At 37.5% G+C, this 17,096-nt stretch overlaps 1 protein-coding gene across 1 annotated transcript in view; it reads right to left on the bottom strand.

Moving 5' to 3' along the window:
• Nucleotides 1–6,032: 6,032 nt before the first annotated feature.
• Nucleotides 6,033–17,096, bottom strand: part of MYPN (myopalladin) — a 63,680-nt gene continuing 52,616 nt past the window's right edge. The window contains exons 17-20 of the mRNA XM_009513510.2: nucleotides 16,135–16,342; nucleotides 15,289–15,454; nucleotides 12,870–13,003; nucleotides 6,033–10,770 (exon numbers count right to left, since the gene is read on the bottom strand). Coding sequence (XP_009511805.1) covers nucleotides 10,601–10,770; nucleotides 12,870–13,003; nucleotides 15,289–15,454; nucleotides 16,135–16,342 — 678 coding nt within the window. The 3' untranslated portion in view covers nucleotides 6,033–10,600. The remainder of the gene's footprint in view (nucleotides 10,771–12,869; nucleotides 13,004–15,288; nucleotides 15,455–16,134; nucleotides 16,343–17,096) is intronic.

Raw genomic sequence — 17,096 nt, forward strand, 5'->3', positions numbered from 1 at the left:
AAATAAATTTTCTTTGAGAACTTCAATATGCATTTGAGAAGATTGCATTTATTTAATGCTGGTGGAAAGTATAGTTCTAATTTGAAATATTTCTGACAATTGCTTCCTATTTCATTTAGTGCATTGGATCCTTTTATTAAATAAGTTTTCAGCTGTTTTTTTTACTGTGATGAATCATGACAGTATTTTCTACAGAACATGGACTGAATTGACCTGTGGTGTAACTGAATGGAATAACACTAGATATTAACTTCATTCCATATTTCTATTTTTATGTCAGCTTTAAAGTTATTCTTTAAATAATGGTTTGTTTTCACATAAATGGCTCCCATGGAAAAAGTTTTATAATGTATTGGAGTTCTAGTCTTCAGAGAACTAACTTTTTTAAACTTTGTAAGTTTGATGTATGGGTTCCAAGGTTGTGTAGGTTTGCTTTAATCCAATTTATGGTGTCTCTTGTATGCTCGAAAAAGAGCTAGTTTCAAGTTATGGAAGGTATGTTTTTATTTTCAATGGCTGTAAAAGCAGATGTGATTATATACCATGAATGAGAAGGCTCACATGAAAATAATCTAAACTAGATTTTTGTAGACTTTAAATGTTTGGATTTTATTTTTAAATTTTATGTGATCTGGAAACAATAACAGATTTTGTAAGTGATAAATAAAGTGTTTTCTATGCTATGTTCTCACCAACTACCTGAAATTCCTACTCCAGGAATTACTTACTGGTGGCTTTCCCACCCGAAATGTTACTTTACTTTCATCGCAGTCCTCGCAGTTTAATGTGCAGAAGAATCAATTAGCAAATGATGCTGGCTTCCCAGTTAGGGTAAGAAGCGTGTTTTATGTACCCTCTAAAAACAGCCTTTAATTTTAAGAGTTTGGTAAAAAGTTACGGAGCATTCTTGCAAGGCGGTTGAATTCATTCCAGCCCTGGCGATGCCCTGAATTGCCTTTTGTTTATTTGCTTCTTCCACTTGTGGAGGATGGAGGGATCTGGGCAGAAAAGGCAGAAGAGGAAAGGAGGTTGGGAAGGTCAAAAAATGAGTAGGAGCAGGACAGCTGGAGAAGTAGATGTGTTTCTAGCAGGATGTGGAGTCTGCAGAAGTTCTACTCCTGATGTCTGTTGTGATGGCAGCAGGCTGTGAAGCTGAAGGGTACGTCTGCTGGTGCTTCTTTCCAGAAACAAGCCCTTGCTAGTGTTAGCCGTGAGGGAGAAGGAGAAAAGGAGCTGCTGTCCCAGAACAGCTGTTGGTGGGTTTCCAGCAGGGAAGGCTGGTGGGTTCCCTGCTGGCTGCTGCCATATCTTATATTTTAGAATTCTTTCAAATGACAAACGAATAGCTTTGATAGGAGTTATTTTCAACAATTAAGCAGCTTTCAGCAAGTAACAAAAGCATCAGTTGGAGCTAAGCCCTGTCTGGGGGGAGAGGGACTCTGCTGTGGGCACAGTTACATACAAGACCTGACCTTACTGTCTGTCTTCTCTCAGAACCCTTATTGATGTTTTGCCCTTGGTCACTGTCATGCACACTAGGATGTTTCCTGAGGTGGGAGTTAGACTGTCCTGGAGCAAAAGCTGCTGGGACAGAGTCTCAGGCTAGGCTAAACACATATAGAAGAGGCACTGTATATTCTGAGCAACTCTCTCCTTTAAACACTGGCACTCAGGACTGCATTTTAATGTATAGTTAGCCTCTCTAAAGGTAATGAATAGTGTTAATTATTAAAATGTGGGCTTTTGCTTCTTATGAATTACACTAGATCTTTATTGGCAAATAGCAGATTCAACCTTCTGGGAATATGAAGTCATGTTACCAATTTCTTTGCAGAATTTTATAGAGAGAGAATAGAATTGTTGTCCATCATATAGCCAAGTTAATACTGTTTGAATATTACTCATCAAGTGGCAAGTTTGTGTATGTAATAACACTCAATACAATCCTTAAATAATTAAATGATGTGGCATCGTACACTAATTTACTAGCTGTAAACTTCAGGCAGACATTGTCTCCTTTGCACCGCAGGCACAGTAGTTCGTATACCATCCTGAAACGGGAATATGATGCAAACAGATTGTGCAATTACGTGACGTGGAAAACTTGGCTTAGTAAAAGATAGCCTTCTAAATCTTAGGTGGGAAGGGTAAATCCATACAAAAGTATGAATAGCAGGGTAGTGTGCAAGAACAGTAGTGATGTGTTTCTGCACTACCGGCATATAATTTGATTTTGTGCGTCATGACATTGCAGTTTATATATAATTTACGTAAAAGTCTTAACATCCATTTCTCTTCCGATTTTATTCTTCCATGAAGTATTGTAATTTACTGTCTACTGCATATGATAGATATAGTTATACAAATAATAGATTAGTATGCAGTGAATGATTAAATGGCAATAACCTCACAAAAAGAGGAACAAACCAACACGAAACGTAAAGTACTTGTGGTCTTGTTACCCAAATTATTAAGAATTGAAACCAAAGTCCTAAAAAGCACTTTAGTGTAGTACATAGCTTGTGAACACTTTGTAAATCAGGTTATCACATCAATCTCTGCTGTTGAACAATATGGTAAGATTATAATCCCCATTCTCTTAGATTTGGTTGTGCTAGTGGGAGGTGAATGTCTTATAGATCTCTTTATCTATCACTAATAATTAGTAATATTACTAGTGGAAAAAATTGTGATTTTATATAATGCTGTGGTATTTTTGTTTTTTGGGAGGGGGCAAGGTTAAGCTGGAAGTTGGGATTTCCAATTTACTATAGCACAGAAGGCAGCAGAGTAAGTTCTTTGTAGTGTAGAGACAGCTGTCTGTCTATTGATGATCTGTCAAAGCTTTTTGGGGAGTGAATTGGGGCAAGCGGCAAGTTTAACCATTAAAAATTCTTTCTGAAGGCAGTCTGAAAAGCAGTTATTGTCCACACTGGTTTGGACTTCTCAACCTCAACGATTATTCAGGAAATCATTGGTTTCTTTTCATAGTTTTCCTTACAAATACTTTAGTGACAGTTTGTGAAATGTGAACTTGACCGTTTCACTTGGGTTTGATTATTGCTCCCAAATATTTGTTCCCCGCTGGCTGTTTGATGCTTTTCAGATAATGGCTGTGACCCTTCTGTACTGGACTTTATTGGTATTGGCATTTGAAGCCCCCTCCCCTTCAATAATAATTGCTTCCAGTGGGCCTCCAAATGAAGCAAAAACTTAGATGCTCAGAGCTTGGTGCTTTCTTAGGGACTGAGCTTTGTCTGGTCATAAATTTTTGTCCCACTGAACAGCCATGCAAATCTGAAATGCTTCTGTTCGCAGTATCAGTACATTGTAATTCTACAACCACATTATTGTGAACACTTTGGGGATGAGAAATACTTGCTTCATTAAATATTTATGGCATGCTACACACATATGTGTCTCACTATTGAAATTCAGTGTGAAATTCCAGTGAACTATTTGTGGGGAATTAACCTTTATTCTTCTAAAAGGTTCAGACTGTCGGGTTTTCTGTTTGAAGGAGCTATAGAAACTCTGCTTCTATGGTTCTTTGAATCCTGTCACCCTGTTTTGACAAGGCGACCAGAGTTATTTTTGAACTCGGAATGGAGTGACGTTTTTAACTGCAGCGACTTTTCAGTGGCTGAAAGCAGAACTAGGGTAGCATGTTCTCAGAATGTATGTTAGTAACGAAAAGCCAGTGGTTTCTTCCTGTCTAAGTATTGAGGTCATCAGTGGGTATGGATTAGCATGTCTCACAACTTTAATTCATTCCAATTTTTCAGGCTTCTATTTTCCATTTCACCATTTATAAGGTATTTAGGGCTCAGTCCATCTTGTATTATACAAACATACAGGGCAAAGCTCAGTTCTTGACTGGAATTCCTAAATGGTGCTGCAGTACAAATTCTGAAAAGTAAAAATGTTGCTACCCTTAGTTATAGTTTTGTAAAGTCAATGACATTACAACTTCTTCATGTGGGGAAGCATGAGTATCATTAGATTTTTTTGATATTTAGCTAAGTTTGCTATACCATGTTAAGTAGAACTTCCCTGGTGAAGTCTCTGTGGAAGTTCCTCCTGTGATGTGATGCCGTAGGCACAAATTTTAAAAAGTCATTCCAGTCAAATTTTTTATTTTTCATAAGATTTTGCCTTAAGAAGGGTATCCTTACACTTCCACCTAGTTTCCAGCCATTTAGGCTAAGCAATGTGGGTGCAGTTTTCTGTAATTTAGGAGTGAAATTTATGTGGATTTTAAAAATTCAATACGAATTTACAGAAGAGCTTCTTTTTCTCTAAATATGTTCAGCTGCTCTATGTCTACAAAATATCCAGGGAAGAAACAAATGCACTGAGAATAAAGACATGTTCGTTCATTGAAGAACAGTGTTGCCTCCACACAGGTGTCTTGTGACAAACATTGATTTCACCTCGTGCTTGGGCAGTTAAAAAAACGCTTTGTTTTTAACTTCAATTACATTTCAAGCAAACATGGCTTTAAAAAACCCAGAGCAACCCCACATGTAATATTTAAATAGATTTTCTACCAAAGAGTACATTTTAATATTGTCTACTGATTTTTTTCTAATTTGTAATTCAGTGTTCATTTATACAGAAACTAGCATGCAAAACAAATTTTACACAGAATTTACTTAAAATGTCTGCATATGTAACTCCAAGGGAAAAGAAGTTCATTTTTTGAATGGCTTCCTGCAGCCTGGGTGCATAGTTGGGTTTTTTTTTCCAAATTTCAGAATGTCTTCAGTATTCTTTCATTTCTTTACAAAAATGTGTTGCCTGCTACTATTGGATTGTATGATCCTAAAGGGAGGTCAGCTTCTGAACAGAATTTCCCACTGCTGTAAATGGAGAACTCCACTTAAATTCACAGCACATATGGCCCAAGGTTTCTTTGTATTGTGCAGTAAATGCTTCTTTATATCTGTAGTGGACTTGAAGTATAAAGGCATTAATAAAAGCAGCTTATGTTGCTCAGAGGAAATCATAAAATGTGAGGGGCTGCTTTAGCTCGTGGAACTGTAGCTGAGCTAAAATGGTCATAAGAAATTGTCTCTGACCTAGTAGGCTCAGAATTACATAGAAATCAAGCCAGGTAGAAATGGAGAAACATGGTTACAGTTACATGGGAAAGCAAGGTCCGTACCAGCAAATGTAATGGGGTGCATCCTTTTTTTTTTTTTTTTTTTGTTCTCTTCTGTATCTGAGCTATAAGATCCAGCTTCCTTCAAGTGTTGGCTTTGCATCTGCTGCTCATTGAAAATTCATTCCAGGGTCTACTAATAGACCATTATGCAAAGAATGTGCTAAATCATTCAAGTTGAAGACCTGTATAGGGAAGAGTGGAATTCACTCTGTGTGTGTTTGGCCCACATTCAATTTTCCCTTGTTCAAGTGCTGGATACACAGCTAAGGGTTGAAAAAGTAAGTTTTCTGTAACAGTTCTCCGGTGCCCTACTGCACAGGGAGGCTTCTAGGAGCATTGGCCTAGACCCAGTAAACAGGCAGTTCAGGGGGTGTGTGAGCTAGGCGACCAATGTAGTAGACAGATATTGCACGAATTTTTGAGACACGATGGAGTTCAGCTATGACAGTCTGTAGGAAGAAGTATATGGTCAAGCACAGGCATTGGAGACTCTTATTCTCCAAAATACTGAGAATTTGGCAAATCTGTTGACCTTTAAAACATGCAAATTGGCCTAAAGACTCCTTGGATTCTGATCTGGTGCTCCGGAGAAAACTTATTCTTTCAGGCTTTGATAAGGGGCTGAGGTTATCAGAAAAAGAAAGTGTGATTTAAACCCAAAGCAAATGGATATTAAGAATTGTTTAAAAAAGCAGCAACTGTATTTCACAACTACCTGCTAGAAGCATGGCTAGTATGTAACCGATTTTCTCCTAAATAATGTAAGGCCTGATTCCATTAATCAGCTGTCACAGGGAAGTTCTGAAGAAACCTCCGGTGTTGTTGCAGACTTTCACAATTACTTGAACAGGTAAAGGACACACTCTTGTACGCAACTCTGAAGCATTTATTTACGTTTAGGTGAGATGAAGGGAAATACATTACTGAACAGGCAAGTGTTTGTTTTTTCCTTAAAATATACTTTAAAACTGACATTAACATTTGTCTTCCCAGTGAGAATGACTTTGGATCAAAAAATAAAAAATATCAACTTTAATCAAGAAAAAAATTATAAAATATAATTTTAAGGCTCAAAGTGAACATTTTTGTATTGGAAATAGTAAGGCAATTAACAATGAATCACTTCTCCAATATTTAACAGTTAAAGTATTTCATTAGGTCTTGCTAATTATTTTGTATGAAGACAGACATTTTCCAGAAATTAATGCTTTAAAACCTGGTAGCATTAAGAACACAGTTCTTAAAGGAATTCTTATTCCACATTTGTTGCTTTGAAGTACCTATGATTACTGTAAACAGTTGGAACTGGCGATTGTTTACATATTAAGATAAAGACTGCAGACTTGGCTTTTCGTATTTTGAAGTGTGTGCTCTCATCTTTTCCTCACCTTAGCGGACGTGACGCATTCAGAAGGTCTGCTCCACCTTCTATATGGAAGCAAAGGAACTCAATCCAGCTGTTTTAAAGCAAAAAGTCCAATGGTATCAATGCAAACTGCTGTGTGATGCGGCTGAGGACTGGGTTTGCACCAAGCTGGACCAAAATTGTAAAACAAAGATAACACTTCTGCTTTCTATATTTGCAACAGAAAAGTTGTCATTTCTGCTATTCTTTGAAATACTCTGTGCCTCTGTCTGGTTGTATACAAAACCAGGACTAGAAGGAAACAAGAAACTAGATCAATCTACAAGATTCTGAATCAGAAAACATTGAGAGGTTACAAAACTGAGCATTTCTGTATCTCTCTGATACAATGTTATGCTCCACATTGTGGTGATTTAATGGACTTTTGGAAGATAATAGCTGATACTGACTCCAGTGGAAGTTCTAACATTGATTTTTGTTGCTGCAGTAGCCTGTCCTGAGTAAGAGAATGAAATACCCTGTTAGTGTGAAGTCAAATTGGTTATTCAATTAAACAAAAACAATGAACAGCCAAGCTGCTCAGGAAGGGAGCACAGTTGCGTAGTCTCTAGTGCATCTTGACACAGTATGATTAGTTAACGCCATCCTTCATAGGACATGAACTCAAACAGCATCACATGTTTTGTGACAACTCAGTGTTGTCTCTGCTGCTTACACAAACCTTTTTCCCTTGGCTTTTCCATCAAATTAACAACACAGACATAATTTTGGTATCTTTTTCTAGCACATCTTCTTTGTGATGAGCACATCAATACTGCTAATTAACAGCATTTACATCCATTCACATAAGCTTCCTTTACATATTCATTTTATGGGCTCAGTATATGCAGAGGAGAAATGTCCTGTAGCAGTTAATGAGCATAATGTAGTGACTACGTAATATTTAGGATCAGGTTCTGGGTTTGTTTGTATTTGATGCACTGAAAGCCATTGAAATTACTGACTTCTGCATCATGTAGGGAGATGCGATGGGTAAAGTTTTGATTCTTTTGCTAGTCAAGGAGAGAATGTAATAGTTCAGCTGACAGATTTTGGTGATTCATTCTCTGTAGCCTACCTCCCAGTGAGACTTCTGGGACCCCTGCTTGAATGACTAAGGATTAATCCATCTTACATGGATTTTTAGGAAAGTCTTTCAGGAGCAGCTTCTTGTCCTCCTATTTCCAAAGAACTGAATGTACATTTTAAAAAACATGGTACCACTTAATCCTCAGCTTGTCAGTTCAAGTTATAAATGATGTAAGTTTGGAGACATTCCACTAAAGTCACAGAGAAAAGGTTGAAGAGATATGTTTTACATATTTTCTCTGTGCACTTTGTATTTTAATATGTACTGAGTTTTTGGGTGTGTTGTCTGATGTTGTAAAATGTGAGAACCACTACTACTGTCAGTAATATTAACAAGTATGATTCCAGCACTGGTAACCAGATATTTGCTAATAGTAAGTACTAGCATTCCTTTCTTCTGAACTACGTAAAGAACTCTGCTTAATATGATCGCTCTTGTAGTTAGAATTGCCTAATAGGGCATATCCCAGTCAAAAAGGAAAAGTTTGTGCTTGCTTGAATTCTTAGTTTCTAGTCGGTCAATAGGTAATTTGATCCACATAGGGTATTCAAACAGGCAGTGGAAAATAAAATAATTTAGGAAGTATAGAGTGATTTAGGTCTGAAGGAACCTCAGGGGGTCGTCCAACCCCTCACTCAAAGCCAGGCCAGGGGGCCACAGGAGAGTTCTGAGCAGACAATCGGTTGACTAAGCCTGTCCTAGGTATAAAGCCTGATGGCAAATATACAACTAGGAATACTTTGGATCAAAATCTACCTTTCAATTCTGGCATGAAGTAATGGGAAGACCAGGGCTGTAGATGGGAGTATAGTTTGATCTTTCATTTCCTCTCTTCCCACTTTCCAACAGCACTGGATTAAATAAGCAAAATCCAATAACTTCCTTTGGATTATTTTCCCAAGAGTAGTTACTAATATGGGAAACTTTAGATTTTGGGTTGTCCAGCTCTGACTCAGGCCAGGTTTAGTTCTGGAATCCCTAAGCCATTTGAAAAACAAGTGAAGATAAGAGGAGCAGAAGGTTCTCTATCCTGGAAAATCAGACCCACAATGTGTCTTAAGTTGGGCACCCCATAACTGAAGTCAGTTGAATCAGTGCTTCACTTTTAATAGCTATTCGTTTTGTTTTGTTTGCCATGGAGGAGGTACAACATGGGCAACAACTGGTATTTCTGCTTTCCCACTGAAATACCTGCACCTTCTTTTGTCTCTCAGGAGAAGAAAGTATTTTAGCTTCCTGGTCTGTTCATTCTGGGGTGAATTGCCTGAGATTTCGAAGAAAAGCATGAAAGTTACAATGATGGTTTTGTTTTATGTTCTTCACTCAGGTGGGAAGTGGAACAATACAAGAAATTTACTTCCTCTAAACCCTTAGGGAATGCAACAGTTAGAGGCAACGTAAGCTGTATTTGTAGGAAACCCAATGAAAGGCGATCTCTTTCTGAGTTTCTGGCTATATCCAGTATCATTTTGCTCTTAAGATAACACCTCATTGTTTTCTTTGCATATGTAATGTTTTTTAAGTTACATTTTTAACTTTGAAAAAATCCAAATAAGGTCTAAAATGAAAGTATTTGTTAATTTTTCTTTTCATCTCATCTCTGTGACTTTCATCAGGACTTAGTTGCATTCTCCAGCCATGTTGAAAGCAGTAACAACTGCTTGAAAATAATGTCCAAAGAGGAGGGATAACTATAATTTAGAGATGTGGGAAATAATCTTGGAAATTCACAGATTCTAAGTGCTGGGAGGTATTAATGCAACTGTGTAGATGCTAAGTACATTTAAATCAGTCATTAAGTGTTGTCACTCAACACCTGCTGCACTTTCATTAAATTGCTTTATTTATTACTACTTTCTTTACAGTAGGTTTTTTAGCTCTTTGCGCCTAACTGTTGCTTAACTTCATAACTTTTGTATATTAACAGAATTTTCTGTCTTTATAATAGACACCACTCTTGTGATTATTTCCTAAATGATGGTGAAAATTTAAATTCCACCAGATCATAATTCCTTCTCAGTAAGTTAAAAAATGAGCTAGATGGTAGATGCACTTTTCTTTTAGTCACATTAAAAATTAGGAAAAGAGACTGATATTTAAAACCAGTGATGTTACAAGCTTGATATTATCTGTGTTTAAAGACAGAGAATCACTAACATTGTAAAGAAAAATATGAAGCACATCTGGAAAATAGTTTCAGCCTTGGGCTCTAGGGAATGTGCTTCAGACAACAGGGATTGCGGGTTCCTATGTTAACGTCTTATGCACATGCCCTGTACCTTTTTTTATGAATCCTTGCACCATGAGTACACAGTTCATGGAGTCCACACACACACAAATATAAATATATAGGGTATGCAGCTGTACCTACATGAAACACTATATTTATCTAGTCTTGAGTTCAAAATATCTAAGATTATCTGGCATAATAATATATAAAAATGAGTTACATCTTTTCCCTTTAACTTGTGCTTTGTGATTATCTGGCATGTTTTTTCAGAATTACATTCAAAGTCATGTTGTTTACCCTCATTCAGGATTGTTGTCGTTGCAATGTCAGTGTTTTCACTGGCAGTATTCCAGCTAAACATCATCAATCCTTAACATGGCTTGCTACGGTACAGTAGCTTTAATTCAAGCAGTACAAGTGGTATTGGCTTTTAAGTGCTGAAAACTATGTTTACTATGTAATTCTTAGCAAACTACACAGTACTGAATTTATTGCACAACACTCCATACCACAATTATCCTGCAGTAAAATAATATGCAAAAGTCTTGTATGATATGTTACTTGCAACGTTTGCAGCAGCAGTACACTTAATTACGAACAAGTTGCTTGTAAACCTTGAGCATCCTGACTTGTACCTCTTTTTTTTTTCTTCTTCTTTTTCACAGTTCTAGTATCTCTGCAGGTGTAACTGGAAAAATTGCGTGTTTTTCAAAGTTCTTCGCTCTCCACCATCTTTTGGGTTGGGGATGAAAACAGCATAGGGCTTTCAGTAGTTGGGAAGGCAGAAAAAATGTCAAGTCCTTGACCGGTAAGATTTGCATACCGGCTGCCACCAGGTCGAAGCTTTATTGGTTGTGGAATTTGTCGGTGCCACTGAGCTGAAGCAACACAAACAGAATAGGCTGTATAAACCTCTAATGAACTTAGCGATGAAACAAGAGAAATCAGTGCACATAACTGAAAAGTTGCTTCCGACATCCTTGAAGAGAACACAGCGTTGTTGTTCCCTGTTTTAGGGTCTGTTCCTTCAAATATTATCATTTATGTAGTTTATATGCTGAGTATTTTTATTGAAGTCTACAGGTGGAATTCTGTCCCTGTTCAGTTCAGTGGCAATGTTGACATGGATTTCACTAAGTCCAAAATTTAATCATTTAATCTTTGGAGCCTTCTCCAAAGCTCTTGCAACCAAAACTAAAAATGTACCATAGCATGAACAGAGATGAACAAACTGGACATGGCTCTGATTTTGTACTACTCCATCCTCTGGGGAACTTTTCTTTCTCTCTCTCTCTTTTCTTTTTTTTTTTTTTTTTTTTTTTTTTGGTGATATTTAATTTCAAAGTAATAGTATAGGGAATTTTTAAAAAGAAGTTATTACAATTTTTATTTCCCTCTACTACTTACAACTAGTAACACATTTCCTAGATTTTTTTAAAGATACTGAAAGAAACGTAATCCAAAGACACGTATTCAGTAATTTAAAAGTAACATTCAACATACTCCCGTATGAACAAATACTGATACAATTTTGTAAGAATATTTAGTCAGTATATAATATTTAACAGTTGTCAATCTTAAAACACTTCAGAAAGGGAAAATTGGTATTATCTTTGCCAGTATTTATCTGTACAAAACCTCCAGGTTTGCACCCAAACTCAACAAATATATCTGTCAGCAATTAAAATGAAAGGGTAGAAGTTCAGGCAACAATACTCTGAGAATAGGTTAGTGTGGGACACCTACCATTACATGTTAAGCATTTATAGGAAATGCTCATTATCTTTCCATGCTGAAGTTTGACCCTGTCTATGTGGAAATATTTGAAAGAGAGTCTCCTTTTTTCTTGCAGCCCCCAATTTGTTTCTATTTCAACAATACACATGGAATTGCAAATATCAGACCACACTTTCAATCCCCTAACCCCATCCATTCAAAATAGCACAAAGAAAGATTATTTCTGACACTCCCTTTGGTGTGTAAGACTTGCAGAGTCTTTGGAAAATGAGGTTGGAATCAGGAAGCCTTTCTTGCTTTCCATCTTTTCCCTGTATGTGCCTTGAATCCTGTGTATGAAAATTTATGTGTTGCAACATTTAGATACCTAAGCAATTATTTTTCATTCTATGTGACAATTTTTGAATCAGACTCTCACCAGCCTTCTGGAGCATTACCTTACTATTGTCTATATCACCACGAGGTGGCGGAAAACTGACAGAGATGCACTGGTGACCTGTGGTTATCCCTGATAATTAAGTGGTGGGGTTTTTTTATAAATTGTAAATACAAGGCTGAAAACATGTTCTTTTTTTCCTTTGAGGGTATGGCTATAATCCAATAGTTTGTGGAATGTATCTTCTGCTTTATTACGCTGCTTAAGTGATCAAAGTACTCTCTTCCTCTAGATAAATTGTCTTAACTATTATATCTTGCATAGATACAGAGTAATTAAATTATGTGCTGTAGTTCTTGAACTGGGGTGGGGCCTTCCGAGTCCTAGACAGACATATTAGGTGCAAACTAGCCTCCATTAATTAGACATAGTTTGCATCATACATGCTCCATATAAGAAGGGGTCTGCTTTCTTGTATGCAATTTATTGTTCTATCTCAGGTCAGGGCTGCAGCACGGGCATGTGTCAGAGGGAAGAGAGTTAAGGTTCAAATTGAATACATGTTTACTTTATGCTTATGTGTCATGGGAGTTTGGAAGGTGGAAAACGGGAGTAGAGAACACTGTGCAAAACCCCTCTTCTGTTTTTACCTGCCTGTAAACTGATGCAGGAGAGCTAATAAATATGGTCATTTAGCTGTATAGTTATGGCCTCCTGGTGGCCATATTAAGCTGTGGCCATGCTGTGGCACTAATTTCTAATTCATGTCAAAACCAGCAATTTATGGACTAAGAACTAGGTGAGGGCTGGGACCAGTCAAAGAAAATAAATTCTGATTTGTTTTATTTACTAGCTAATACCTACCATATATGTCAAGTCTAGCAGTACAAGAGACAATACCAGCTTCGTTTTTTGCAGACAAGGTATACCAGCCAGCATCTGCTTTCTTGGCAGGTTGAATCAGGAGGCAGACATACCCTGTTGTATCTTGATGCATGCTGGGAAAACAAGTGTTTTGGAATTAGCATTTCTCAAGAGCATATAAACTTTGAGGTTTCACAGTATGTATATTAAATATGAAATAGATAAATTGTAACTTCTATTCTCAAAGAGGTAGCAGTCCAAGACATTTATAGTCAATAGATTTGCTTTCAGTATGGCCCCAACCAATAATCAGAGTAGCTGAAATCTGTTCTTGCTCCTCTCAGCTGTGCAAAGGCATGGTGTGACAGTGTGAGCTGAATTGTTGCTCTGTATGTGTTAATATTGGAATTGTTTATTTAATTCCAATGAACTAAACCCATGCAAAGCTGCTGCATGGTCATACTGTATTTTTTCGTAATTCAGAAACTGGAAGAATAGCGTAACAAAATACCAAAAACATTTGTGCAAAGTTGTGATATTTTTCACAACACTAACTGGAGCGAGTCAGAAGCTTTCTTATGGCACCCTTTTCCATGAGAAGATGCCTGAGTGGTAAAATCTTAAAGATTTGTTTCTCTAACACTCTAAAAGAAACCTGCTTCATTATTTCCTCCTCTTCCTTTGCTCTTCAGTGATCCAAGACTTTCTGGCTGCAACTTCCAGGAAAAAACTGTTCAGCAGTGTATCAGAGAACTGAGGCTTCTCTGCCCTCTAGGCTGTGGTTGGTGCTTTATATCAGCCCCATTGTTTCCCGCATTTTAAAGGAAGAGGTGGAAGACAAGCACATCAGAATACTTGAAGTTGTAAGAAGTTCTGGAATTTGAGATTTTGTTTCCATATGAACTGGAATGAAACATCAAATGACAGAATTTCAGGTCAAGAGGACATCTTGTGCTTCTGACAGCTCTATTAAAAAAAGGAACGTTCACCCTTTGCTCCCTGCACTCCGTAATTTGCCTTATGCTGGGGGTGCGGTAGTCTAGAAGCTCATGCATGTCCATATCATGATACAAAAAGGGTCTCTTGGCTTCAGGCAGGAAGATAATAGTGGGGCAAGACAGGGACAAACAAGGACAGCACCGCCCACCACTCATGTGGGCCTGTGCAGAACCGCTCGAAACCTTGGGGGCCAGCAGCCTGGTCACGACGGGCTGACATAGCAGAGGTGTTACAAGCCTGATGTCAGCTCCTGGCATTGTGAGGTGTGGGAGGCTTCCCTTGTCAGCCCTCTGCTGAGCTGAAGCAACAACTTGTTTTCTAAGCTTCCATGAAACAACTGGAAATGAGGCGTTTTAGGACACTTGTTCATTTTGTATTAGCTACAGTGTTTGCAGGTGTATAACCATAATCATAATTCCTGTGACTGTACCAGTACTTGAAATAAATCCTTGAGTAATCTGCCTAGAGGCAGAGGAATAAAGACTACAGGCTATAGAAGATGAGAGTCAGGTGGGCTTTTTGGAGAGGAACAGCAGTCTCTGAGTGGGGACAGAGGGACCACAGAAGGATTTTTTCAAGTAAGCTTTCCCTCATGATAGGTGTGCATTCATAACAAGTGCTGCTGTGGAGCCAGCTTTCTTTAAAGAGAGCCTGCAGGGTATGCATATGAAAATGCAGTACTTCTTGAAGTTGATCTCAGAGATCCAACAACTGCATCAAATCATTAGTTGGAGCCAAATGAAATAAAATAATAAAAATCAGATTTATGCTGAAGTAGAAGTCTTTAAAATTAAACGAAAATAAGTAATTTCTCATTAATTACAGCCAGGCACATTATTTCATCAGCTTTTCTTTTGCAAAACCTAAAAAATAGCGAGGCATTTGAATGCAACAGCTGAACCAGAACTTTGTTGTATTTTGTAAGCATGGATCAAAGTCTTTGCCTATGTTTGTGACCAAACTTTGTTATCAGCCGCTATATCTGATATGCTAAACCCTCTATTATTCTGTGCTCTGCAGCATTCAAAACTGTGTTCTAACTGTTCTGAGTTTGAATTAATCCATAGTTAGAACTAAACTGAGGAAAAACTAGTTTAGAGAGAGAATAAGGTGCTAAAATGCATTAAAATACCATATCATAGTATCTTTGATTAGAAGGTGCTTATGCTGTATCAGGCCTATGGCCCAGAACGTCTATCACCACTCTCTGAAGCAGTGGCATGTTATGCTCCACACCTTTATTCTGAACCAAGGAAATAGCTATTGTTCACCTCACAGTGAAGCCAGCTTTTAAAAACTTTATGTAGGTGAAAGAAGTTGTTCTAAGAACACCACCACCTGTACTTATCACACAGGTTTTCATGGAAACAATTACTCCAGCCACAAGAAACTCCCAAGCATGGGTACAATGGTACAGTACCTCATCCTCTCTCTGTTTGATGGGATGGTCTCATTATCCTTCTTCCAGTAAAATATGGGGGGTGGCATTCCCACAACTCTGCACTCTAATCTGACGGGGTACCCTTCAGGAACACCACAGTTCTGAAGCTTCTCCAAAAACATGGGGGCTTTTTGTACTTCCTTTGCTGGAAAAAGAAGAATTCTTGAACAACAGATACTTTATGCTCTGTTTCGCTTTGAACAGTATGGAAGAACACGACCAAAAATTATTCTTGTGATATCAAAATAGGTTGTGAATTTTTAATGGGATATGGGAAGGAAAGTGAAATGCCATGACATAGCCTCTGTAAGGGAACATAAAGAAACTAACAGGCAGAATGTATGCATATCTAATGTGTCTAAACATACTACATTGCAGGAAATTAATGCCAGATCTATGAATGACAATATCTCACATCTTGTAAGGCTTTATTAAAGAACAGTATTCAGATTTGTGTATTTCTATTTTAAAACATTCTTAAACTAATAAAATTGGGACTGAAATCTAGGACACCTTAATGTATATTATGAATTTAAACCCTAAGCATTTTCTGGGGAGTAAATTAAGAATGTCATTTTACCAAGACAAGAGAGGTATAGTGATAATGAGACAGAATTCTCACAGCCCTCTGTTAATAACATGAGTGCACCTATCAGCTGAGCACCAGGTCCACTTCCCCCCATCAGGTGAGTTTTAGCTGTTGAACTCTCCTACTTCCAGTACATTAACTGTTTCTTTATACTTGTTTGTATAGGTAGTAAGTAAGTTTGAAGAAGTGCGTACAAGTAACTTCATCATTGTGACTAGTTCTTTGGTGAGTCTTACCTACAACAGTGAGCTCCAGACTAAATGAATTTTGTCCTGTTTTATTAGTGGCAAGGCAAGTGTAAGTTCCAGCATCATTTTGTGAGAGAGGATCAATAAGCAGAGAGTGAACTCCAGTCTCTCTGACCAGCATCTTGTGTCTGCCATCTGGTAGCACAGGTTTGCCATTCAGAAGCCACGTCAGGTCTGGAGTTGGTAACCCGCTCACCTAACAGACAGTGAAACAGCTAGAGACAAATGTCAAACTGACAAATAGATTTTAGTAAATTCATGGGTAAGCCTTTTTTCAGATACCATCTGAATGATGGCAGAGTCTAGAACAGAAAGATTTTTTTTTTAATTATTTCTCAGCTTCTCTTTTTCTGCTGATTAGTTCTAAAAGGGAGAAAAACAGAAAACAAATAAGCAACAAAATCCCAAGAGGAACAAATACATGAAATGCCTACATTTTTCTTAGTCAAAAAGGAAGAAACTTGGTTATATATCAGATTCACAAGAGACCGAGTAATCTGCTAGTTTTCTTTTTTTTTTAGTGCTGAGTATAAATCAAAACTCTGAATCTAAACCACTGCAGCCTTTAACAGAGATGAAGAAGAGTTCTGTACAAATGACTTTGTATTTCATAAAATTTGATGAAGAATGATACAGTTCTTTGTAGCTTTAAACTTACATGCTTTAGAACACTATAGATCAAGTATTTATTGGAAAGATTATTAGACTGTATTATAGTCTTAAAGGTCTTTCCAATAGATAGAAGTACTTACTCATGTCTAAAATATTGCTTTCCAAACAATATTCTACAAACCGAAAGAGGGAGGTTGAACTTGCCTGAACGAGGACTGGTGTCTTCCAGGTTTGTGCGATACCAGACATGCTTTAAGGCTTCACAAGCTCTGCCAGGATAGCAGAGCTAAGAATAACCAAATTCTTTGGCATGCTCCCTAGTAAACTTTACACCATAA

Source organism: Phalacrocorax carbo, chromosome 13, assembly GCF_963921805.1.
Source record: "Phalacrocorax carbo chromosome 13, bPhaCar2.1, whole genome shotgun sequence".
Taxonomy (NCBI): domain Eukaryota; kingdom Metazoa; phylum Chordata; class Aves; order Suliformes; family Phalacrocoracidae; genus Phalacrocorax; species Phalacrocorax carbo.